Here is a 24,392-nt window from a genome sequence, read left to right as displayed (position 1 = left end):
TTTAAATAAAAAATTGGTCCAATGAAGCTAGATTGTCCCAAATTTACAACTCCAATTGGGTTATTAGGCCCATTTTGAATAAAAATTTGGGCCTGCTTAGATTAAAGAAAAGACATGTAGCCCATTGGCCAAAATCTCACAGATCATTAGCAAGTTGGCCCAAATTAAACACATTCAATATTATTTTTTAATGATTTCTGCGTTTTTTTTTTTAAATCCAAAATCAATTAATTATTTAAAATTTTAATATTTTATAATATTTAATGTGCGGATTAAATTTTCTTATGATTGTTATATTATATAATCATAAATATATTAAAAATAAAAATTGACCAAAAAAATTACCCGACTTAGCGGGAGATAAATTATAATTAATTAATGCTATATTTGAGAATAAAAAAAAAAAAGAATGTTCTATGTGATCTTTTAAATGTAATTATAGGAATGAACTTAGATAAATTGCACATTGCGGGTTTAAATTGCCCATCCATCATAGATCTTATCAACACTTTGGGCCTAATAAATCTTTCCCTGGATGCAAATATCATTCATATGGAGAGAAAAAGTAGCTTATAACGTCTGTTTCCATCTGAGCTTAAGGCCTACAGGCCAGACTATGCATGAAACCAGCCAACTTCAGCAGGTAGGGAAGCCTGGGGACAGTCAAATGCCACAAGGATCGTGAAAGCTCTCATTTATGGAACTACAGCAATTTAAGTTCATAGCCATACTGGCAGCCAATGCTTGCCATTTATAAAATCAATAGCACGCAGCTTCCTTTTCTGTCAGTTGTTTTGCCCAAGGAACTCGCGCATTTGTTTCAGATCCTGGTCACTGTTTACATTCATAAAACAGGCTTGGATCAGACAAGAGAAGATGGAGCTGCCTGTGAACAAGGAAAGAGAAAGTGAAGCATAAATTTTACATGAATAACAAGGCGGAATTTCTTACCATGGATCGATTTTCGTAGCTCCAATCTGTCTAGCCATGGGGTACAATTATCCTAGACAAGAATGTCTTTGCAAAAACCACAGTTGAATCAACTAAAATCAATGAATTCTTATTCTTGGTTGCTTCCATTTTCATGCGTCTTTGAGAACTGATTAGATATATCAGCTGTTAGGTTAAATAATTTCAATCCAATCATGTTAACGGAAGTGAAATCAAATAATTAATCAAACACATAAAAAATAATAATTTAATGTGATTCAATTTAACCGACCTATATCTAAGAATGAAAAAAAATATTTACTAGTTGTAGAGAATTATAAATAAATATCAAACCAATCATTCAGAACCAATACCGATAAACATTTTCAATCTCTTTTAATTTTATAGAATATTCTAACTCAAACAAACACATAACTATATGTACCTAGGCACTATAACAATGCGGATCATTTCAGTTTTTTCTAATCCATTCACAAACATATATATCCATATACACATGAAATATTTCAATCTCCTCTAATCTACTTACAAATATTCAAATATATACACTCATTGGACGTAAATCTCCAATAATTCTATGAATTATTTATCTCATAAAATCTTACGACTCCTTTATTTTTTTCTCGTATTTCATCTATTTATAAACATATAAACTTATCTATTAAGAATTCATTTTCTCTTAAAATTCCTCTTCTGTAAGTCTTTTTATCCATTAAATAATATCTAATCAATTCCAAACAAATCTCTTATAAAATTCAATTCACTAACCTATTTCTCAATTTCATAATCATACTCGGTAAATCATAATGTCATGTCTTCAATTTCATGTTTGTATTGATGCAGGTTTCTAGATCTATGTTTATACGAAACAGGGAACCAATTAAGGGAAAATTTAGACTTCCTGAACCAATGAACATGCCTATATTATTTATGCTTTTATTTCTGATAGAGTTATCCACATGCAGTAAGATTTTGTCCTTATTTCGATAATTATTGAAGGTAAAATTATTTTCACGCCATTTTGATGGAGGCAGTAGATGACCTTCAATTTTCTGAACTTGATTAGGCCTCTTCTTGATGTCATTGCATTCCATGGTTGACAATTTGTTGTTAGCTCCCTCTCTGCAGCCTTTAGAATCTTCCCCACTTCTGTTCCTTCTTTTATTCAGCCAGCTAAACTACTCTTTCTCAGTTACCATCCACTGATTCACAAACCCAAATGCTTCTAGTCGAGTTTTATCGACACTAAATTATTATCTAGTCCCTCCTTTATCAATTTTCTGCCTTCGCCTGTCCTCGGATATTGGGGTAGCAGAGAGCAGTTGCTTTAAGAGGATTCAAATTTGTAAAATATTAAAGAGTATAACCAGCTTTTACTGCAAATCCTATGTAATTCCTCGGTCTAATTAAATGAATGTCATCTTTGCCTTCCAATGGCATCATGCGATCAAGTAATTCATGCTTAGTAATAATATAGTGTCTTTGGGTCACTGCTCAAAGCTTTGGTTGCAACGTTCAAATGGCAAGCAAACAAGTCAAGATTTGCAGCAATGTTTAGCACAACTAGTGAACATCACTTGACTCCGTCTCTGCATTTTACTAGGTTAAAAAGATCAAGTGTCTGCATATCAACATGTTTGAATGAACATATATATATATATATATATTTGATTAATAACTTATCAACATATCACTAATCACTAATTGTTGGCAAAGATCTCTTTTTTAATTAAAACAAGAGATAATACTTCATTTGACCTCTAAATTATTGCACTTTTTACGTTAAGTACTTACAAGAAAATTTAATTATCTAAACTATATTTTTTTATATTAAATTGTCTTACTTTTAACACTGTTAAAATATTATTAACGTAGTATTTAAATACTAATGTGGATGACTCATGATTGTCATATAATCTAAATATGATTGACACATATAATTTTTTTTTTAATTATTTTTATTTTTTAAAAATAATATATGACAGTTTCATCATTGTCACGTGACAATTATGTGTTATTAATTTCAATATTTAAATATCAAATCAGTATCATTCTAACCTATTAAGGAGTTGGAGCAATTTAATATATGAAATTAAAGTTTAAATGTTTGATTAAATTTTTTTAATTTAGATACCACATTAAAAAAATTATTACAATTTAGGGGTCATGTTATGTATTATCCCTTAAAAGAATAACAATAGAAAGACAAATAGTTACGCCCTCTTCCCATTTTTTTATCCATTTTATTTTTGGAATGTATCAAGATTATATCTTATTTGGTTTTTTAAACATTTAAAATTCTTATTTTTATATTTTAAAATTATTTTTTATGATTTTTTTTACGTTTTAACATTAAAAATCATATAAGTTTAATTTTATAAAAAATTAATTTTAATATTAAATATATTAAAATCGATTTTTTTTTTCAACTCAGTAGAAGTTGATGCAAAACAAATAAATAGGAACCAAAGGAGTATTTTCTATGGGATGGGCTGCACCAAGTTGAAAATCCATTTGCCCAAATTAGAAGGCCCATTAACGCCCATCAGATCACAACATATTTCGAGGACAACTCGTAATTTATCCACAAAAGCAGGGACCATTATGGAAAATGGAAATTCATTCACGATTCAGTCTAGCGCGAGTCATCGCCGGTCACCGTAACCAAACCAAAAAACTCTCTTCGATTTTCACTATTCTGACCATGGCTACAAAGCTTTAGCTCATTGAAAATTAACTAGTAGTATTTCACTATTTGTTGTCTCTTTATTTCTGAAATTGTAGCTAATGGAATCAAGATCAAGGTTACCGTCTATTTTACCCTACACGCTACTTCTGGTCGCATTGAGTGGTCTCGCAACTCACTCCGAGTCTGCTCAACAAGCATTCAAGAGAGATCCCGGTCACCCTCACTGGCATCACAGCGCCTTCCTCGACGTCCGCGACAGCGTCCGATCCGATGTTCGCCGCACGCTCCACACGCGTGCCGAGGTATCCGATTCTCGCTCTAAAAATCTTATTAAATCACTAAAGAAATTAATATCGACTTTTTCCACTCCAATTCTCTTCTTTTTTCCTGTAATCATCGAGCGGTTTTCGTTTCATTGATTCTTTTAGAACGTTGAAGTTGCAAAAATTATAGGACTTGAAATGACTTAGTTTGAGCCACATAGTTTATCTCTGCTAAAATGTAATTAAAAATTTGATTTGCGTTCTAGAAATCTCTAGAAACTTGAAGATGTAGTGACTGTTAGGTTAATTTTATTGATTATTTTAGAATGTTGAAGTTGTGAAAATTATAGGACTCGAAATGACTGACTTTGTGCTACATAGTTGAAATGTAATTAAAAATTTGAATTGCGTTCTAGAAATCTCTAGAAACCTCTAGAAACTTGAAGATGCAGTGACTGTTAGGTTATAGGACTTGAAATGACTGAGTTTGAGCTACATAGTTGATCTCTGCTAAAATGTAATTAAAAATTTGAATTGCATTCTAGAAATCTCTAGAAACTCGAAGTTGCAGTGACTGTTAGGTTATAGGACTCGAAATGACTGAGTTTGAGCTACATAGTTGGTCTCTGCTAAAATGTAATTAAAATTTTGAATTCTGTTCAAGAAATCTCTAGAAATTTGAAGATGTAGTGACTGTTAGGTTAGTTTTATTGATTTTTTTGGAACGATGAAGTTGTGAAAATTATAGGACTCGAAATGACTGAGTTTGAGCTACTTAGTTGATCTCTGCTAAACTGTAATTAAAATTTTGAATTGCGTTCTAGAAATTTATAGAAACTTGAAGATGTAGTGACTGTTAGGTTGGTTTTCCTCATCTCTGGTTATGATTAGAATAGGTTTTCTTGTGCAGGTTCCCTTTCAGGTTCCACTGGAAGTGAATGTTGTGCTAGTTGGTCTCAATGGAGATGGTGGCTATCGGTACGCTGTTGATGCACCGAAATTGGAGGAGTTTCTGAGAATGAGCTTTCCCTCTCATAGACCTTCGTGTCTTGAGACTGAGGAGCCCCTTGATATAGAACATCATCTTGTTTATAACACATTTCCTGTAAGCTTTTTCATTCCTTATTGCATCTTAAGAATTGCTACTGGTTTAAGCTTCAGCTAGAGATCTAACTGAGTTGCTAATGTTGTTCACATATGTTTTGTACTCTAGGCAGGACAGCCTGAATTGATTGCGCTTGAGAAGGCACTTAAGGAGGCCATGGTTCCTGCTGGTTCTGCAAGAGAGGTTTACCACATTACTTCATAATTTACTATTACTCTTGATTAGGGAAAGGAATATTAAGTATATTGAATCTTTTAGAAATGAAGATCTAAATTTCCTTTTTTACATCTTAGTTTGATTTTGGAAGAGAGGTGCCCCTATTTGAGGTGGATGCAACAGCTGTAGAGCCAATATTCCAAAAGCTATATTCATATTTATTTGACATCGAAACTGAGGGATATTCTGCTAAAGAAATGGATAGACCTGCACCAACTGCTATATTTATTGTTAACTTTGACAAGGTATATAACTCTAATTTTCAAATTTCAAATTCTGTGCTTTATCTGTACGAAAGTTTGCTGATACTGATACTATTTTTGGTCCATCTCACATTTCTGAAAAGTTTAAACAAATTCTAGAAACCCGTGTTTCTGATTATTCCTAGCAATTTAGTTTTTTCTTTCAAGTATGCATAGTTTTGAATTTTTCTTTTTTGATGCAATGGTGAATGATTCTGCCTCTTTTTTAGGTCAGAATGGATCCTAGGAATAAGGAGGTTGATCTTGATAGTTTGATGTTTGGCAAACTTACGCCGCTGACTGATGAAGATATGAAAAAACAAGAGGGAGACTACATTTATAGATATCGATATAATGGAGGAGGAGCGTCTCAAGTTTGGCTGGGCTCTGGAAGGTCTGTTTTTAATTGCATTACTTCATCAAAAGAAGTTTAACTTTTGAGTTTCTGATATATGGACTTTTGAGTAAGAACTGCTAGGTAAGAAATGTTAAGAAGATATTTGATAGCATAAATTTGACTTCTCAATCAGCTATTGTGTAACTATGGAAAAATTAAGAAATAAAACTGTGTGAAAAACTGCTTATTAAGAACTATACAAACACCTTAGGTTTATATACAACTAGTTAGTGAGTAAACTAGGAAACTGAATCTTCTTAAAACCGATCCTCTAATTGAGGAATTGTCTATTCTAATTTTTTGTCCTTAATTCTAGGGATACAAATACTTAATTCTAGAGATACAAATATAAATATACAAATTACAATATTACAACCAGCTGTAAATAAGTGTTTTACCACACTCTCCATCAAGTTGGTGAATAGGTGTTTTCCATTCCCAACTTGAAAATAATTTCTTGAAATGTTGCACTGTTGAGACCTTTAGTCAATACATTTGCAAGTTGACCCTTGGTTCTATCAGTTATTGAACCTGCATAATCTTCTATCAGTTATTGAACCTGCATAATCTTCTATCAGTTATTGAACCTGCATAATCTACATCTGTATATGCTTTTAGAACCAACCTTGAATTTTTTTTGAATAAGATACCTTTCCCAGGATTAGCCTTCAAATAGTGCAACACACAGTAGACAGTCTATAGGTGCACTTCTTTAGGATTATGCATAAATTGACTTATCACACTCATAGCATATGCTATATTAGGTCTAGTATGTGAAAGATAAATGAGTCTTCCAATTAATCTTTGGTACATCTCTCTATCTATAATAGCATCTTCATTAGGTTATCTAAGTTTATGATTAGGATCTATAGGGGTATTTGCAGGTTTACATGCAAGCATCCCAGTTTCCTTCAAAAGATCCATTACATATTTCTTTTGTGAGATTAAAATACCATGCCACAAGTGGGCTACTTCAATTCCTAGGAAGTACTTCAATCTCCCTAGCTCTTTTATCTCAAATTTTCTAGCCACACACTGTTTTAGAGATTCTTTCTCTTTGTCATTATCTCTGATTAAAATTATATCATCAATATACACTAATAGAACTATGACTCTCCCTAAATTAGAGTACTTGATAAACAATGTGTGATCCCCTTGACTCTGCTTATATTCCATTGCTAGCATCACTTTGGCAAATCTCCCAAACCAAACCCTAGGAGACTATTTAAGGCCACATAATGCCTTTTTCAGCTTGTGTACTTTGTTTGCTTCTGGATGACCTCCAAACCCCGATGGAACCTTCATATATATTTCTTTTTCCAAATCACCATGTAGAAAAGCATTCTTTACATCAAATTGTTGAAGCTGCCAATTGTAATTTGCAGCCAATGATAACAAAATCCTACTTGTATTCATCTTGGCAACTGGAGCAAAAGTTTCCTAATAATCCGCTCCATAAGTTTGAGTGTAGCCTTAGCCACCAACCCAGTTTTATGTCTTTCAACAGTACAATCCACCTTGTATTTTACAATGAAAACCCATTTACATCAAACTAGATTTTTTCCTTTAGGCAACTCTACTAGTTCCTATGTCTTATTTTTCTCTAAGGCCTCCATTTCTATTTTCATGGCTTGCCTCCATTTCTCACTGGACAATGCCTCGAATAGGAATAGTGTTTAGGCTCATAAGGAAAGTTTTGTGGGGTGATGAGAATTTTTCAAATGACACAAAATTAGAGATTGGGTATAGTGGATACTTAGTACATTCTCCGGTTCCTTTCCTAATGGCAATAGGTAGATCGTAATCACTAGTCATAGTTTTAAGAGATTCATGCTCATTTTGAGAAACAGAGTCAAAGACTATAGTTACCTCATTTCCGTAGTTAGGATCAAGTTCTTGGACTTGCACTGTTTCAAGATCTGGAACTTTCCTTCTTGAGTACACCTATAATTCTTTCATAGAATCAAGAACAATATTATCCTTGATCACATCTTCTGTGTTTAGAATGGGTTCAAACTCAAATTCAGTATTTGACTTGAACTCAGAAGAAACGAGTTTAGACTCAGAAGAATTAATGGGTGAAAATGTTGAAGAGGACAAATCAAGCAAAAAAAAGTCTTTATCCTTATCTTCCATGAATGAAGTCTCTCTCTGAAGATAAGGTTGAGTAAAAAATGGTTTACTTTCTTCAAAAGTGACATCTGCAGACACAGAATTTTTTGACAGGAGGATGATAGCATTTGTACCCTTTCTGAGTTGATGAATACCCCACAAAAATGCACTTAATTGCTCTAGGATCCAACTTCCCCCTATTATGACTGTGAACATGAACAAATGATGTACAACCAAATATCCTAGGTGTGAGGTTGTTTGTGGTGCTAAAGTTTGAATAGAATTGTGAGAGTAGTTCCATAGGAGTTTTAAATCTCAAAACCCTTGAAGGTAACCTATTTATAATATGTGTGGCAGTGAGAATAACTTCTTTCTTGTAGGATTTGGGTACGTTTGCTTGAAAAAGTAAAGCTCGGGTTGTGGCTAGTAAATGATTGTTTTTCCTGTCTGTCACTCCATTATGCTATGGAGTATTAACACAAAATGACTCAGAGATAATCCCTTTTTTTTGGAAATAGGTAGATAAACTTTTGTTGAAATAGTCTCTTGTATTATTAGACCTAAATATTTTGATTTTCACTCTAAATTGATTTTGGATCATGTTTTGGAAGCTTAAAAACACACTATTCACATCTGATTTGGATATAAGTAAAAATATCCAATAGATCCTGGTACAATCATCTATGAAAGAAACAAATCACCTTGCACAAAAAAATTAGGAATTGTAAATGGACCATATATGTCACTATGAATCAAATAAAAAGGAGTAGAACTTTTTTTATTGCTAACTGGAAAAGACACACGTCTATTCTTTGCAAGCTCACAAACATCACAATGAAAATTTTCAGCATTTAATCCTTTGAACAAAGAAGGAAACACGTTTTTCAAAGTTCCAAAAGAACAATGTCCAAGATAAAAATGATAAAGCTAGATTTTGTCTTTATTGAGAGATTTTTCAAAAAAAAAAAAAAATGACAAAGGTAAACTATTCTTGATATTACTTGTATTGTTTGATGTCTCAAGATGGTATAGTCTATCATTCTACTGAGCAAGTCCAATCCTCTTCCCCAAACTCTGGTTCTGAAATTCAGAATAAAAGGGATAAAAAGTCACTTTGCAATTTATGTCTCTGGTAAGTTTTTGTATAGATATCATATTAGTAAACAATCTAGGAACATGAAGAACATTTTTAAGAACAAACAAGGGATTAATTTGAACATCTCCTAATCTTGCCAGTATAGTAAGTGAACCATCTATAAGAACAATTTTCTTATTACTGGGACACAAAGTATATGTACTAAATTTCTGTGAGGAATGTGTTTTATGGTCTGTGGCTCATGAGTCAATAATCCAAGAACTTGTAGTAGGCTTAACCAAGACATTTAATCCATGAGAATCAGAAGCTTTACTTGAACTAGATACCTTACCCAAAGAACATACCCTAGTAGGCTTTTCAAAAGTTTTCAATAGGCTTCTTAATTTCTCAATATCTTCTTTATCCAACTTTTTTTGTTCCCGAGACTTCTATAGTATTCCAGTGTTTTTACCAGGTGTCACTTCCTTAAATTGGGTAATAGTGGCAAATTCTGCAATCTCTGACATAGTTATCTTTCTCGGAACTGAAACAAGTCTTAATAGTAAAGGTTTAACCAGAGACAATTCAAGGCAATGAAGGCCAACTAAGGAAAAAAAAAAGACTGAAAGATTTAACAAGATTTGGTTATGAAGGCTTGAAATAGAATTCAGCAATGAAGGCTAAAAAAATTTTCTTCCCAAGAAGAGCCTAAAGCTTTGATACCATGTGGAAAAACTGAGAAATAAAACTATGTGGAAAACTGAATGTCTATTGAAAAACTGCTAATTAAGAATTATACAAGCACCTTAGGTTTATATACAACTAACTTGTGGGTAAACTAGGAAACTAAATCTTCCTAAAACTGATCCTCTAATTAAGGGATTGTTTATCCTAATTTTCTATCCTTAATTCTAGGGATACAAATACTTAATTCTAGAGATACAAATATAAATATACAGATTACAATATTACAACCAGCTGTAAATAAGTGTTTTCCTACAGTAACCTTTCTTTTGTTTTTTTCCTTTTTTGATTTTCTCTTTCTTTGGGACTCATTTCTGCCTCTGCTGTTCAGATTTGTTGTGATTGACCTCTCTGCTGGCCCTTGCACTTACGGAAAGATTGAAACTGAAGAAGGAAGTGTCAGTCCAAGGACATTGCCACGAATACGCAGTATGTTACTTCCAAGAGCTTTGGCTTCTGTTAGTGACCATACTACCCATGATAATTTCATGGGGCATCTTGCTGCTTTGGTGGCAACCACAGTTGAGCATGTTATGGCTCCAGATGTTAGGTAATTTTACACTATCTTCGTTCAGTGATTAATACATACATTTTATGATTCTTAACTTATTAAAGATGGAAGCATAGTTTGATTATGATTTATGAATCATGCTATTCAACTTCTGTACCTTACTAGCATTTTTATTTACTGGGTTTATGCCTTCACAGTAGCCTGCTTATTTGTTTGTCCTTGGTGAACTCAGGTTTGAAACTGTTGATCTGACCACAAGGTTGCTTATACCTGTTATTGTCCTCCAAAACCATAACCGGTATAATATTATGGAAAAAGGTCATAATTACAGCATAGATATTGAGGCAATTGAATCAGAGGTAAGTTACTTATCTGGAATGGCATCTTCATATCTGCTTATGCTTGAAAAGTTCGGGTTTAGCCCTTTTTTCTTGTCTCATTATCTTGAATAATTTCTGGATAAATTTTAGTCAATTATACAGTGGAGATAACTGATAACCAGTGCAATTATTGTGTTCCAACATTCTTTAGTTCCCGGAGGCTACTTTTAAAACCTTCTGATTAAAAGCAAAGAACATTCATCTAAAACATACCTCTGCATTATTTGTTAGTTGGATCAAATTCTTTTTTTTTTTATTTTAAATTTGAATTGAGTACAACCAGATCTGGAATTGCTTGGGTTGATTTTTCTGGCTTTGCTGAAGGCACTATAGTTATTTTTTACATGATGCTCAAGAAGCTAAGTTAATGAGTTTCATATGTGGGTATTTTGTTTTCCTCAGGTGAAGAAGTTGGTTCATGATGACCAAGAAGTGTTGATTATTGGGGGGTCACATGCTTTGCACCATCATGAGAAGTTGGCTATTGCTGTGTCAAAAGCTATGCGGGGCCATTCCTTGCAAGAAACGAAGAAGGATGGACGCTTCCATGTTCATACCAAGACATATCTTGATGGTGCCATTCTTAAAGAAGTGGGTTTTCCTCTTTTTCAGCATTCTTAAGCCCATCTTTATTCTAAGAGTATTACTTTCATTATGTTAGATATTATCAATATGTATCGATATCTTCTTGTCATTGCCCTGTTTGAAGTAAGTTTTCTAAGGATAATGATGGGTGGTTATATCTAGTTAATTTGCGTTTTATTGGCAATGCTCACTTGTTCTTATCATTGCGTCTTGAAGTTTCCTTAGGATATTGAGGGATGGTTATATTTATTTTATGTGCTTTTTATTGGCTCATCACAGGAGATGGAACGCTCTTCAGATGTGCTTGCTGCAGGTTTGCTTGAAATGGCAGACCCATCTCTTTCAAATAAGTTTTTCCTTCGCCAGGTCAGTTTATATTCACTTAATTCTTTTTACTTGTTTGAACAAACTATAAATTTGTTGTAGGTCTAAAATTTTTGTAAGTTTAAACTTTTCTCTTGCATGGTTCTGAGGTTAAACACTCTTTCCACCCATGCTATTCTCCCTCTCTTTGCCTTCCCTCTGTTGCCATAACATGAATTTTACTTTCAGCAGCACTGGATGGATGAATCCGAGGGTTCAACTGATTCAGTTCTGAAGCATAAACCTCTATGGGCTACTTACAACTCGAAAAGTGGCAAGGATAAGAAAAAGAAAAAACAGAAGAAAAAAGGGGATCTGCATCCAACTTATGGAACTAGAGTTATTCCCGTGTGAGTAGACCAACTCATCAAGCATTTGTAAATAGCAATCATGCCCAAGTTGTCTGATAAGATATTTCAATACAAAAAACACGTCACAGGTTTTTTTTATCCTACCTGATAATCTTCAATTTTGTAGTTGCTGTTCTGTTTATTGGGTTAAATGGTGTTTGCAGCTTCTATGTGAGATTGAAAAGTTTTGAGTGTTCTCTTCTGGCACTTAATGGAGTCCTTAAGAATTAAAATGCCAAGTTAAAAGCCTTAGTTATTTGTTCTACGCATTGAATTTGGAAGGCATGGATAAGTAGTTATAGCATCAAGAAAATTGTGGCCTTGTGGTTCCGTGATTGTTTTAATGGCAATTTGTTCATGATTTAATCGAACTGCTAAACCATTTTATAGTACTGGAGATTAACCTGAAAATTGATTTTATGATCTTTTTATACAAAACATTGGAGAAACATCCAGTTTGTATAGGTAATATGTTTTTGGAGGTTCGTATTTATACAAATTTTTTATGCTCTTCGCAAAATTAGAACAGCTGTTGCTTCAATAAGCAATACCACTTTTGCTGATTTTTATTTTCATATTATTAACATATTAGCATTGTATAAATTTATGATAAAGAACCGTACAATAAATTTTTGGTATATATTTGAATCAACTCTTTGCATTTGTGTTATAATATTCTGGATAATATGTCCCTAAATAATAATATCCTGGATCATTCTGTAGATTGTATAATAGATATTAGAGCTATTCATAAGACAGAAATCAGTTATTTTTCTGCAGCTTTGTTCTATCATTGGCTGATGTGGATCCACAACTTATGATGGAGGATGAAAGCCTTGTTTGGACCAGCAATGATGTTGTCATAGTACTTGAGCATCAAAGTCAAAAAATACCTCTGAGGTGAGCAGAACTTTTTCCTCATTCCTTTAAAAAATCCTTGCATTATAATTTTGAATTTGAGCTCTATTATGTATTTTTGACTTTGCTAGACTGAGGAGCTTTCTAACGCCTCTATTTGTTTTCCATTCTTTCCTTGTGCCTTGCCATGGCTTGTCGGCCAGTTATGTTTCTGAAACCGAGAGAAGGCATGCTATTCCATCACAGGCACAGCGCCACATTTTAGCAGGGCTTGCTTCTGCTGTGGGTGGGTTAAGTGCACCATATGAAAAGGCTTCTCATATACATGAAAGGCCTGTTGTGAATTGGCTCTGGGCTGCTGGTTGTCACCCGTTTGGTCCATTCTCAAATACATCTCAAATCAGTCGAATGCTTCAGGATGTTGCACTAGTAAGCTAATTCCATCATGTTAAAGTTCTTTGTGAGTATCACATGATACACAAGCCTACTGAGGCATTAAGATTGCACTTTGCAACTTGATGTCTATTTGGTCGAAGCAACATTACATCTTGACTAGGATTTCTAGTCTAGTAGGTATCTATATGTTGTCAAGTAGATTCTAATGGATAATGGCATCTGAAATACATTACATCTTGTTGGCAGAGAAACACGATTTATGCACGTGTAGATTCTGCTCTCAGAACCATTCGTGATACATCTGAGGTAATGTTATCTCCCTCTAGCCACTCCTTGTTTGTGTAATTTGGTAACTTACAGTGGATATTTATTGAATCTTTCCTGTTTTCTTCAGGCTGTCCAATCTTTTGCTGCTGAATATTTAAAGACTCCACTTGGTGAACCTGTGAAGGGAAAGAAGAACAAGTCAACTACTGAACTATGGCTGGAGAAGTTTTACAAGAAAACAACAAACCTGCCCGAACCTTTCCCACATGAATTAGTTGAGCGATTAGAGAAATACTTAGATGTAAGTCACAACGAATCTTGCTAACTGATCGAATTATTGGACTCGTGTGGTTTTTATTTATTTATTTATTTATTTATTAGTCCTTTCCTTGACTAAAACAGAACCTTGAGGAACAACTTGTTGATCTTTCTTCTATGTTATATGACCATCGACTGCAAGATGCACATTTGAATAGTTCAGACATCCTTCAAAGCACCATGTTTACCCAGCAGTAAGTGAGCTGGATGGCATCGTGAACTTTTAGACATTCTTTTTCTTTCTATTTTGGTGTTTCACATATAAGCAACATTTTGAGTAGGCATTTGTCATTCTGTTCAATGCAGGTATGTTGACAATGTTTTGGCCAGTGAGAGGGAGAAGATGAGATGCTGCAATATTGAATTCAAATATCCTGTACATTCTTCTCAAACTTTTGTCTATGGAGGAATTCTTCTCGCCGGGTTCTTTGTATATTTCATCGTCATTTTCTTTTCATCACCCCCTGCTCACTGATTACAAACCAGACGCTTACCTGGAAATCGCATGACATTCGAAGGTGAGCTTGCTCTAATCTTTAGGAAACACATGCAAATAGATAAATGTCAGTGAGAAAAAAAAAGGAAAGAAAGAAGAAAGTTCTGTAAAACTAGCGTTTCTTTGCTGCAATTACCACCACATACTATAAAAAATAGTTGAATCGTGCTACAACTTTTGTTTATTTGGTTACCCTGAATTTAGTTATTTTGGTTAAAAGTTTATGGTAGTGAAGCGAATCATACTTTTATCATTGGTGAAGGACAGATTTATTTATGGACATAATGATCCAAAGTTGGTGTCTGTTTAGGCTTTTTGTCAAAATTTCAAGTAATGATACAGTTTGAAGAGGAAAAAATAAATAAATTCCTTATAACCTGCCCAAAAAAAAAAATTGCCTAACGAGCTTAGAAAAGTTTTCAAGAGAAAATTCTTCTGAGGTTGTTATACAGAAGATTCATAAAACAGTGTTAAAATATAAGGATTTGGTAGGATCTTATTCACTACGCCTGGTAACACAGAACAAAGGCGAAGTGACTCAACTTTCCTGAAAAAAATCTATGCCTCTTTTGTTTGAAAAAAAATGATGAGCAAAACATCCTGGAACTATGATTGTCAGATTAAAGGGACCCCATCAAAAGGCACCTTCTTGAATTCCACTTTCATATAAAATTTTTAAGAAAATATGCCAAAAAAAAGAGATAGAAAACTTTGATCATCACCACGGAAGGAAGCAAAGCGATTACCGGAGACTTGTATTATGCACTTTTGGTAGGCTCCCCCAATAGGTTCTTCACCATGTAGAAGAAACGAAATGGCCAAAATTCCACTTTTCAAGCCCCCTTGATCAGGCCCATATTTAACTTTTTTATAAAATAATTCAGTCTAAAAATAAAAATAAAAAAAATTACAAATTATAGGATTTAAATTTTATACTTATCGATATCGTCTTTTAAAAATAATTACATTAACTAATTAAGTGAAACTTTATTTCATATTCCATTTGCCATCATATTTGTATTTTGAAATAATATTATAAATGACTTTTAAATTATAATAAAATATTTAATATAATACTTAAATTTTAAAAATTTTTATTATAATATTTAAATTATGAGTATGTTATTTAACATGTTATTTACTTTTAATGTAACTAACATCAAATAATAACATATGATGAATAAATAAATTTTTAAATATTATATTAATTAATAAATTTATAATTCGAGTATTGCATTAAATATTTTTAAATTTTAATTATAAAATTAAATATTTCACTATAATTTAAAATCTATTAATGAAATTAACCCTTTTATTTTTTATTGGAGAATAAAAAAATTAGATCTCAACTTTTTGAATAAAGGACTGTCTGCACTGGCATTGAGTTAAATACTCTGATATGATAATCAAACACCTTTAAATTGATTTTTTTACATAATGTAAATTATTATTAAGCAAAAATACGTTGTAATTGTGAATAAGTGTAATCATATATTTTAATTTACATCTTATTTAATCTTCTGATGTTATTTACTGTTTTTTTAAGAAATAACTAACAAAAAAGTTGCAATCTCAATAGGAATCCTCCCTTCAAAGATCTCTGAAAATGACTTGAGTGAAGGAAAACTTATTAACAGAATAAGTAAAATGCATTTAAGAAATCAGATACCATATTCCATGCCTTATGTTTGTACTTGGGTCACCAACTTCCCAATTGAATGGAAATAATGGAAAACCAAATTTGCTTGTAGCTTTGGAAACTTTTGCCTTTGAAATCTATGATTGTATTTGTTGGAGATTCCCCTTTCCAAAATCATCAATTTTACTTTGCTTGACACACCTAACCTAATTTGCCTACATGCCCATAGAGTTGTTTAGACTAATAAGCTAGAGATGATAATAGTTCGGGTCAAATTAAATTTGATTTAATTATTTTTATAATGTATAATATTTTATAATTTAATTTAAATTTGAATCGAATTTTTATATAATTTGATCTAAAATGAATTTTATTGATTTGATTCGATGATTTTTAAATTTTAAATTTTTTATATTATTTTAATATGAATTTTAATATACTTAAATAGATTTAAGTATAAAATAATTATTTTTATTTTATAAAAATTTAAAATTATATATAAAAATTAATAAAAATATATAATTTGGTTCAGTTTAAATTTTTTTATTTTTTGCTTTTTGATCTAAAATTTAATCTAAACTTAATATATATATATATTTTTTAATATTTAAATTAATCCAAATTAAATAAAAAATCAATTCTAATCTAATTAAATATTATAATTTCAAATTGATTTTTTATTTTTTTTCTCCTTCCTGTGGCCAGTGACCACAAAAAGGGGGGAAGAATTATTATTACTTTGGTGGAATCCCGCAACCAATTACCAAGCAAATTCCCATGAAGGGTCCCATAAGAATTTCTCAGCAAGTCATTTGTGAAGGGAATTGTAGCAAGTTTGACAAAAGAAAGCCTCTCGTCATCCTCGTCCTTTCCATTTACTCCCCCAATTTTTTTGTAACCAATATATTTTGTTTTCCATAGACTTTGACAAGTCTTAAAAAATTAGAGATTTGGTCGCACCTTAAACCTCAATGATTTTAAACAAAAGGTATTAATCATTCAACTAAACTTAACTAATTAAGATAATCAAGATATAAATTTCTCCCACACAAAAAAATATTATACTTACTAATCACTAAATAAACAAGTAATCTAAGCATTAAGCTTTTCAATAACCATATCTTAGTACACGTTTATATATAAATAGAACTTATTAACTTGATCGGCAAGCTTTCAACAATATTTGACTATAACTTGAAGAATTGTTCAATCTCTCTTTTTTTCTTTTTTTTATCCTATGAATGCCTTGCAAGAGAAATTTTGTCGCTCACATAAAATAAATTAATAATAAAAAAAAAAACTTACTTGATTGCCAAGCTTTTAAAAAAAAAAAAAATGAAGAAAAAGACTAATTTTTGTGGAATCTGGATGATTCCTTTGCATTTGCGCCTCAAAACTCTAATAATAAAAGCAAAAGAAGTCGTCCTCTGATTTGAACAAGACTATAATCCCACGTGATCTCTGACCATTACACAACAAAACGTCCAAAACAAACAGCCAAGTGATCAAAAACAAAAATGTAACCTCAATTTTGCACCGACTGTTCATCTTCACATGGCGTCACTCCATACGCATGGCCGAGTACCAACATTTAGACCTAAAAATTTACGAACATAATATGAATATAAAATATAAAAATAATATAATTTAAAATTTTAATAATTATTATTATAAATTTAATAAATTTAAAATATATATTTTATATTTTTATATTAAAATAAATTATAATACATAATTTTTATATAAAATATAATATAAATTTTAATATTTTAATATTTTATAATTATCAAATTTACCGACATCGCTCCTGCCACGTCGCCCAACCACTGTTTTACATTTTATTTATGTCTCCAATTTTATAAGGTCCCGCTATCACCTCTCCTTATATATGCCCCCAAACGTGTAAACCTTTTCTCTCAAACCAAAACCGAAGTTTGTAGTTCTTTTTCGCTCTCAGTCGAATTTGTCCTTTGCTCCAAACAAATACAAGCTGTTGGCCAGAAATTAAAGGGAAAGAAAAACATGTGTCCGTCGGGGAGAAACGTAAGTGGGCCGGCGAAGACCAGCTCAGGGTCGGATTTCAGGTCCGCATTCGAGGTTCTTGACGTGGATCGTGACGGGAAGATTAGTAGGGAAGATTTGAGGAGATTTTACGCTGGGTTTTATAATGGTAATACTGATTTTGATGATGACGAAATGATTGGGACAATGATTTCCTTGGCGGATTCGAACAGGGATGGGTTCGTTGAGTACGATGAGTTCGAACGTGTCTTGGGAGGGTCGTCGAAAAGAAAGGCGTCAGGTTATGGGGTGATGGAAGATGTTTTTAAGGTAATGGACAAGGATGGCGACGGGAGATTAAGCTATGACGATTTGAAAAGTTACATGAACTGGGCGGGGTTTCCTGCTTCCGATGAAGATATCAAGGCTATGATCAGATTGGGCGGCGGTGATGAAATGGAAGGCGTTTCTTTCGATGGTTTGCTTAAGATTTTGGCCGTTGATTTTTCTGGGTAATTTGTTAAGTTTAATCTTGAATATCTATAGAACACATTTCTTTTAAGTTTTTATGAAAATGATGGATCAAAATCTATAATTGATGAAAAAACTATGGGATTTTCTTGCTGTTCTATCTCTTCTGCAACAACGAAATCATTTTCAAGTAAAGGTTCCTTTTTTTTATTTTTTGGTTCTTTTTTGCAACTTTGTGGAGGTCCATAATCCTCTAGGTTTTAACCTGTCTTTTCTTTTCTATTATTGGTTTTTTCCAGGTAATTTTGTCATGTGTTTGCTGGAGTTTTGATTAATATTAAAAGGATATTAAGTATATAAATTATCATAATCATATTAATTAATTAATTAATTAGGGAACAAAAATGGGGAATTGTTTGCGTTGACAGAAGCATTTAGCAACTACCATTAACATGGATTCCTTCATTTGACTCAATTTGGTCAATTTGTTGATTGTCCAGCCACTGAGTTGTATAGCTATAAGCTGCCTAAGGCCTTCACCAGGTAGAATGATTGGGTTTTAAACTATTCCCCAGAGCTTTAAAACCCTCTAGCCCTGTGGCCCATTTATGTAGATGCAAGATGTGCTGGTATTTGCGAAGCCTAGAATAGTCTAGTATATCATTTTGAGGCTAGAACTATGAACCATCCAACTGACATGAAAACCTGGGCTTCAAGTCCAGAAGGGCAAGGGCCTTGGAAGTTCCACCATGAACATGACAATAAATACCAAAGGAGCCATACATTATCTAAATGCGTGGAGACAGGTCCTCACAGCTACATAATTTTTAAAGATTCCTGATCACCATATATTTGCTCATTACAACAGTTGGGCCAAACTACCAAGTAACCTGGAATAATAGTGTTTCAGGATGCAGAACAAATTTGTACTTACAGTATTGCAAAATTCAGATAAATGGTGCCTGGTGAGAAGAGCAGCTTTATTTTAATACCATCTTAAAGTTGCTGATATTGCTACAGATCGATTCTCAAACTAAACTGATATTTCCGCTCATCAGTTCCTCTTGAAATGGCCTGTAACGCAAAATGCATAGATCCCCCGGCACCATTTGAAAGTGATCATCCCTGCTAGATGAATAAATACAGTTTGTTAGTAATTCGAAAGGCGTGGTTTTACTAATTCTAAGAGCAAAAGTTACAAACAAGTGAGAATAGCAAATTGCCTGCTGTCAAAGCCAGCAGATTGCCTGCTACCATCAAGGTACAAAGGTCTTGTAGCTTTCTCGCATTTGGCAACAACAAAGGTATCTAATTGTGGCTCTGGAACTGAAAATCATTGACATAAACCAATCATCAATAAGCAAAGTGTACATAAAATTGCAGTCTCTGAGTGATCTCTTTGTATGTCAAATCGCCCACAAGTGACAAATACTTGAATCTAAATCACTTAAAAGAAAAACAAAAACTTTGACACTAAACTGGCAATCATAGAAACACAAACATAAAAAAGAAATATATATCAATAAGCTTCTATATCAATCAATTTCTGGCATGACCAACTTGAATGCTTTCCTGTTCTTGTAATTCCAACCACATGCTATTATCTTGAAAGCACTTATGCACATGCACAGAAAAGTGATGCATTATCGAAGTGTAAAAGTTGAATATATATATATATATATATATAAAATATATTAGAATTACCCATGTCATCCTCTTCACTTATAACCGATTGCTTTAATACAGACTGATAATTTTCAGGCAATTTTGACAGAACAGTTTCTTCAAGATGTTTCCCAATATCACGAATACACCTGCAATCATGAAATCAAATTTTAAAGAGAACGTTGGGATACATTCAGGAGCTCAGTTATCTCAAGGATCTGGTGGTTTAAACAAAGTTTGCCCAATAAACTTAATATACAAACATATATATATATATATATATGTCTTCACAATAAAAGGAAATCACTTCTCAAAGCCTTTACCTTTCAGTAAACTTTTCCTCTTCTATAGAAAGACGGTTGCGATAAGTATCCCTTTTCCAGATATAAAACATGAATTTCTCAATCTGCATTAATAACATTACACAGAAAATCAATAAGAAAATATAATATATTTCAGTATGCAATTCATACAGGAAATCCGGAAATGGAGCTCTTGGCAGAAGCAGAATGATTCAAGTGATCTTCCCCTACAATCCATCATTCAAAGAATATTTTCATTTTCAGCTTTCCCCAGAACAATACATTCTGAAGAGACAAACAAAAGAAAACAGATAAGAAAATACATAGAGTGAGAAGGCTACCTTCTGAAGCCGAACCCGAAGATACGATCTCAGCAAATATTGAGCCCGATCCAGGTCCATCTGATAGAGTGATGCAATGAGAGGATCATGACCACTTTCTGCAAAGTCATCTACTGTTTCTTCCTGCAAATTTTGCACCAATTCATTCTCAAAAAAGATATATTAACAAACTAACTAGTACTGAGGATCAATGATCATCTAACAAATCCTTAGCAGAACTCTTGTTTTCAAACATGATATTTTCATGGATTTAAATAGCATCCGCATACGATATTGCGGCTGCTATTAGCTGTAACACCGCCTATTACTATCGTATTCACCACAATGGAGTTGTGAATAATTATTTACATAAATTAAGGTGTATTGCGTTCACGAATAGCGATATAATAAAAAATAACCATTATAATAGGACACTAAAATTCTTATTTATATTTTTTTTATAATTTATGAATTTTATGAGATATTGATTTTGAAGTATAACTAAAATATGTAAAAAAATATATATATATTTTAGCTTATAAATATAAGATTAAAATATTATAAATTATTTTAAATATCATAAATAAATATTATTATATCAAATTATTCTATGATAAATTATAAAAATTAAAAAAAAAAAAATTCACAACTATAATGAGCATAATTATCCATATCTTATCTATTATATCTATAATTACGATAAGAGCAATACGAACCAAAACATGACGGCGATGGCATTTTAAATCTTTGCAACTTGTAATAATTTTTATTTGTCATCTGGCTCAAAATCCTGAGAAAACTTGGGCAATAAATATCAAGAGTTAAAATTTCTATTTCTGCATTAACTATGGAGAAATTTTTAATCGTAATTAACAGGTTTTCATTGGGTTATTTTTAATTTAACTTTAAAGTCAGTTCATACAACTATTCGATTAAGATTAACTTCTCTTTCAAGTTTCAAGAATTTGGACTTCAATTTTTTTTTTTTTTTTAAAAAAAGAAATTCAATTCCAGATCAAAAAAAATTTTGACATTTCATTTAATAATGTAAAGAGAAACAAACAATTAAATCCAAATGGAAGCGTAAAATTGAGAGTAATTCAGTTTTAATCTTTTTTTTTAATAACTAGATTTTCTCAGGAAACAAGCAGAGAGTAGGAGTTAGGAGATTAAGAAATAATACCATCAACTGGATCTGCTCTTTAGCTCTCTTAACTAAAGCCTCCTCGAAAGGAAGGATCTCAGGAGCCGCTTTCTCGTTACGCCATGCTCCCTTCAAGAGCTCCACATCGGTCGTCGAAATTAACGTCTCGTAATCGTCGATCTGCTCCGTTGACCGTTCTCCTGCACCCGACGCCATCTCTCTCTCTCTCTCTCTCCCCCTACGGTTTTGAATCAAATCTAAAATGACTACTTAAAGAGGGAAAATTTTGGCCAAAAGATTCGATAGCAATTGCCGCCAAAAGCAAAAGCAAAAAGGCAAGGATCGGGCGTTCCCAAGAGACAAATCACGAGTTTGTGCGTGAATCTAACACCGTTGGATGGCGTTAATAAAAAAAGTCGGCCTTGATGGAGTTTTATTAAACATTTAAAAAATTTTCATGAATGTATTATTTTATATATAAATATTAAAATTTATTTTATGGTGATTATAATTTCATAAAAAAAATTAAATTATAATAAAAGTAATCAAATTGCCAAACCAAATTGAAATAATTCTATTGTCTTATTCGGTTTGAGATTTCTTAACAAACTTAAAAGATATTTATTTATTTATTATACATTTAACAAACTTCAAAGATATTTATTTATTTATTATACATACTTTAAATATTCTCAAGATCAATTAAAAAAGATATTTTATACTCCGTTAAACATTTACAGTATGGGAAGAACTTATATAAAGTTTTTTAAGCAAAATTTAAAATGTTTTTTATTAAAAATAATTTAATATAAGCTTTAATAAAAAATTAAAATCGATTTATTAATAGAGTTCAATGAAAATATTAATAATATATAAAAAAACATTATTGAAAATATAATTTATAATTAAATTTGATCTGTATTTATTTAATAGCAAAAATTTTGTCAAAATTTTTATAAAAAACATCTATCTAAAAAACATATCAAGATTTATTTTTTTTTAATTTACATTCTTTATCTATGTAATTAAAAAATTTTAATCTATCAATTTTAATTTTCGATTTTCATTTTTATTTAATCGATTTTAATAAAAGATATCATGAATTTCATCTAACAAATTTCATGAAAGTCTGTTCCTTTATAGTATTATTGCACATAAAGTACTAACATCTCCCACTCCCACTATAATACAACTCCATTCTTTAAAAATCAAACTAACTAATTCATAGCAAAGTTCTAAAAACAATATAGTTAATAATAGTAAAAAAACTTTGTTATAGCTGTAGACATCTAATTTAGTCCAAATCCGGATTAATTAGGCCTAATCCAAATGAGTAAGCCCATTTTATTTTATTTTTTATTTTTATTTTTTGTATCTTATTTATGTATTTATTTATTATTACTATTATTATTTATTAATATATTATTTTATTTTATTTTATTTTTTTCTCAATTATTTATCTATCAACTTATTTTATTATTTATCTATTAATATATTTTTTTTATATTATTTATCTATTCACATATTACTATTTATCTATTAATATATATATATATATATTTTTATTGATTCTCAATTGGGATTAGGATTAGAATTGAAATTATGGCGTGAATTTGGGGTTGACAGAGTTCGGATTGGATTCAAAGATTGATCCAAATCCCAAAGGAAATTATGATTGATCAGAAACTCTTCTAATCAATCTTTATAAATAGGTGCTGAAGCATATGGGAGAATATAGAAAGAAAAAACATACTGAGAGAGAGGAAGAGCAGAAGAGAAGAAAAAAAAAGTGTTCAGAAGGGTTAAAAGCAATTTCAGGGTCTTTTAGAAATTTTGGAGAATTTTAGGCAAATTTTTTTTGAAAATTTCTGAAAAATTTTTAGATTTCGATTAAATTTTTCGACAAAGTTTAAATTTTTCGGTGACTTTTTCGGCACCGATTGAATTTTTCGATCAGCTACCCAAATTTCGGTAACTATTTTCAAAAATCGATCAACTTTTCGACGAACTTTCGTCGAAAAACTCAGATTTCAGTGATAATTTTTAGAATCTGACGATATTCAACCAGAGTTTTTGGTTCGGGTAGAGAGAGGGAGGAGGAAAGTAAGGGAAGAGAGAAAGAAGGAATGGGATATCTGTCGAAAAAAACTAAGACTATAGCCTTTTATACCATGTTAAAACGACGTCGTTTTATGCTTAAAAAGACCCCAGGATCTGCATGTTATCATTCGGGCGACCCGATCCAACGACCCGCTTTTCCACCTAGGTTCGAGTCGAGCCGAGTCGTGTACTCCCGAGCCACGTCTCCGAGCTGTTTTCTTCCTCAAGCCGAGCCGAGCCGTTCCAAGGTTTTTTCTTTCATTTGTTTTTTATTTATTTATTTATTTATTATTATTATTATTATTTATTGATTAAATTAGAATTATTTAGTATTTTTTATTTTATTTTTATTTTATTTTATGATTTTCTTTAAATAAAAATTTTAAAATATATATATTTGAGGAGAAGTTGAAAATATCAATTTTTCTTGAA

General features: G+C 31.8%; 3 protein-coding genes across 10 annotated transcripts; 2 read left to right on the top strand and 1 right to left on the bottom strand.

The window, feature by feature from the left end:
* The first annotated feature begins 3,526 nt into the window (after positions 1–3,526).
* Positions 3,527–14,621, top strand: LOC111279598 (uncharacterized). Of its 2 annotated transcripts, none has more exons than XM_022866557.2 (16): positions 3,527–3,942; positions 4,814–5,008; positions 5,117–5,191; positions 5,302–5,469; positions 5,697–5,860; positions 10,126–10,344; positions 10,538–10,664; positions 11,088–11,276; positions 11,550–11,636; positions 11,826–11,983; positions 12,764–12,883; positions 13,045–13,270; positions 13,484–13,543; positions 13,632–13,805; positions 13,907–14,016; positions 14,129–14,621. In XM_022866557.2, the coding sequence occupies exons 1-16, from the start codon at positions 3,739–3,741 to the stop codon at positions 14,295–14,297; spliced, it is 2,445 nt and encodes an 814-aa protein (XP_022722292.2). In that variant the 5' UTR covers positions 3,527–3,738; the 3' UTR covers positions 14,298–14,621. The 2 variants fall into 2 exon arrangements, with proteins under 2 accessions (XP_022722292.2, XP_022722291.2); XM_022866556.2 differs by having other exon boundaries at positions 3,538–3,942; positions 11,823–11,983.
* A 3,227-nt stretch (positions 14,622–17,848) lies between these two features.
* LOC111280138 (calcium-binding protein CP1-like) lies at positions 17,849–21,090 on the top strand. 7 transcript variants are annotated; one of them, XM_022867316.2, is made up of 2 exons: positions 17,849–18,470; positions 20,554–21,090. In XM_022867316.2, exons 1-2 carry the CDS (start codon positions 17,980–17,982, stop codon positions 20,726–20,728), a joined length of 666 nt encoding a protein of 221 aa, XP_022723051.2. In that variant the 5' UTR covers positions 17,849–17,979; the 3' UTR covers positions 20,729–21,090. The 7 variants fall into 7 exon arrangements, with proteins under 7 accessions (XP_022723051.2, XP_089612654.1, XP_089612655.1 ...); XM_089756528.1 differs by having other exon boundaries at positions 17,850–18,470; positions 20,570–21,090; XM_089756529.1 differs by lacking the exon at positions 20,554–21,090 and adding an exon at positions 20,204–20,270 and having other exon boundaries at positions 17,853–18,470.
* Positions 19,188–22,181, bottom strand: LOC111280137 (DNA replication complex GINS protein SLD5). Its single transcript, XM_022867315.2, has 6 exons — positions 21,900–22,181; positions 20,738–20,860; positions 20,418–20,500; positions 20,134–20,243; positions 19,653–19,755; positions 19,188–19,554 (listed from the first exon to the last, which is right to left on the bottom strand). Exons 1-6 carry the CDS (start codon positions 22,074–22,076, stop codon positions 19,458–19,460), a joined length of 693 nt encoding a protein of 230 aa, XP_022723050.1. The 5' UTR covers positions 22,077–22,181; the 3' UTR covers positions 19,188–19,457.
* Between the last annotated feature and the right edge of the window lie 2,211 nt (positions 22,182–24,392).

This window comes from Durio zibethinus, chromosome 27 (genome assembly GCF_047325235.1).
Source record: "Durio zibethinus cultivar Kanyao isolate XHJ-2024 chromosome 27, ASM4732523v1, whole genome shotgun sequence".
Lineage (NCBI taxonomy): Eukaryota > Viridiplantae > Streptophyta > Magnoliopsida > Malvales > Malvaceae > Durio > Durio zibethinus.
The sequence above is the reverse complement of the archived record's forward strand: the minus strand, read 5'-3'. Positions and strand labels throughout refer to the sequence as shown.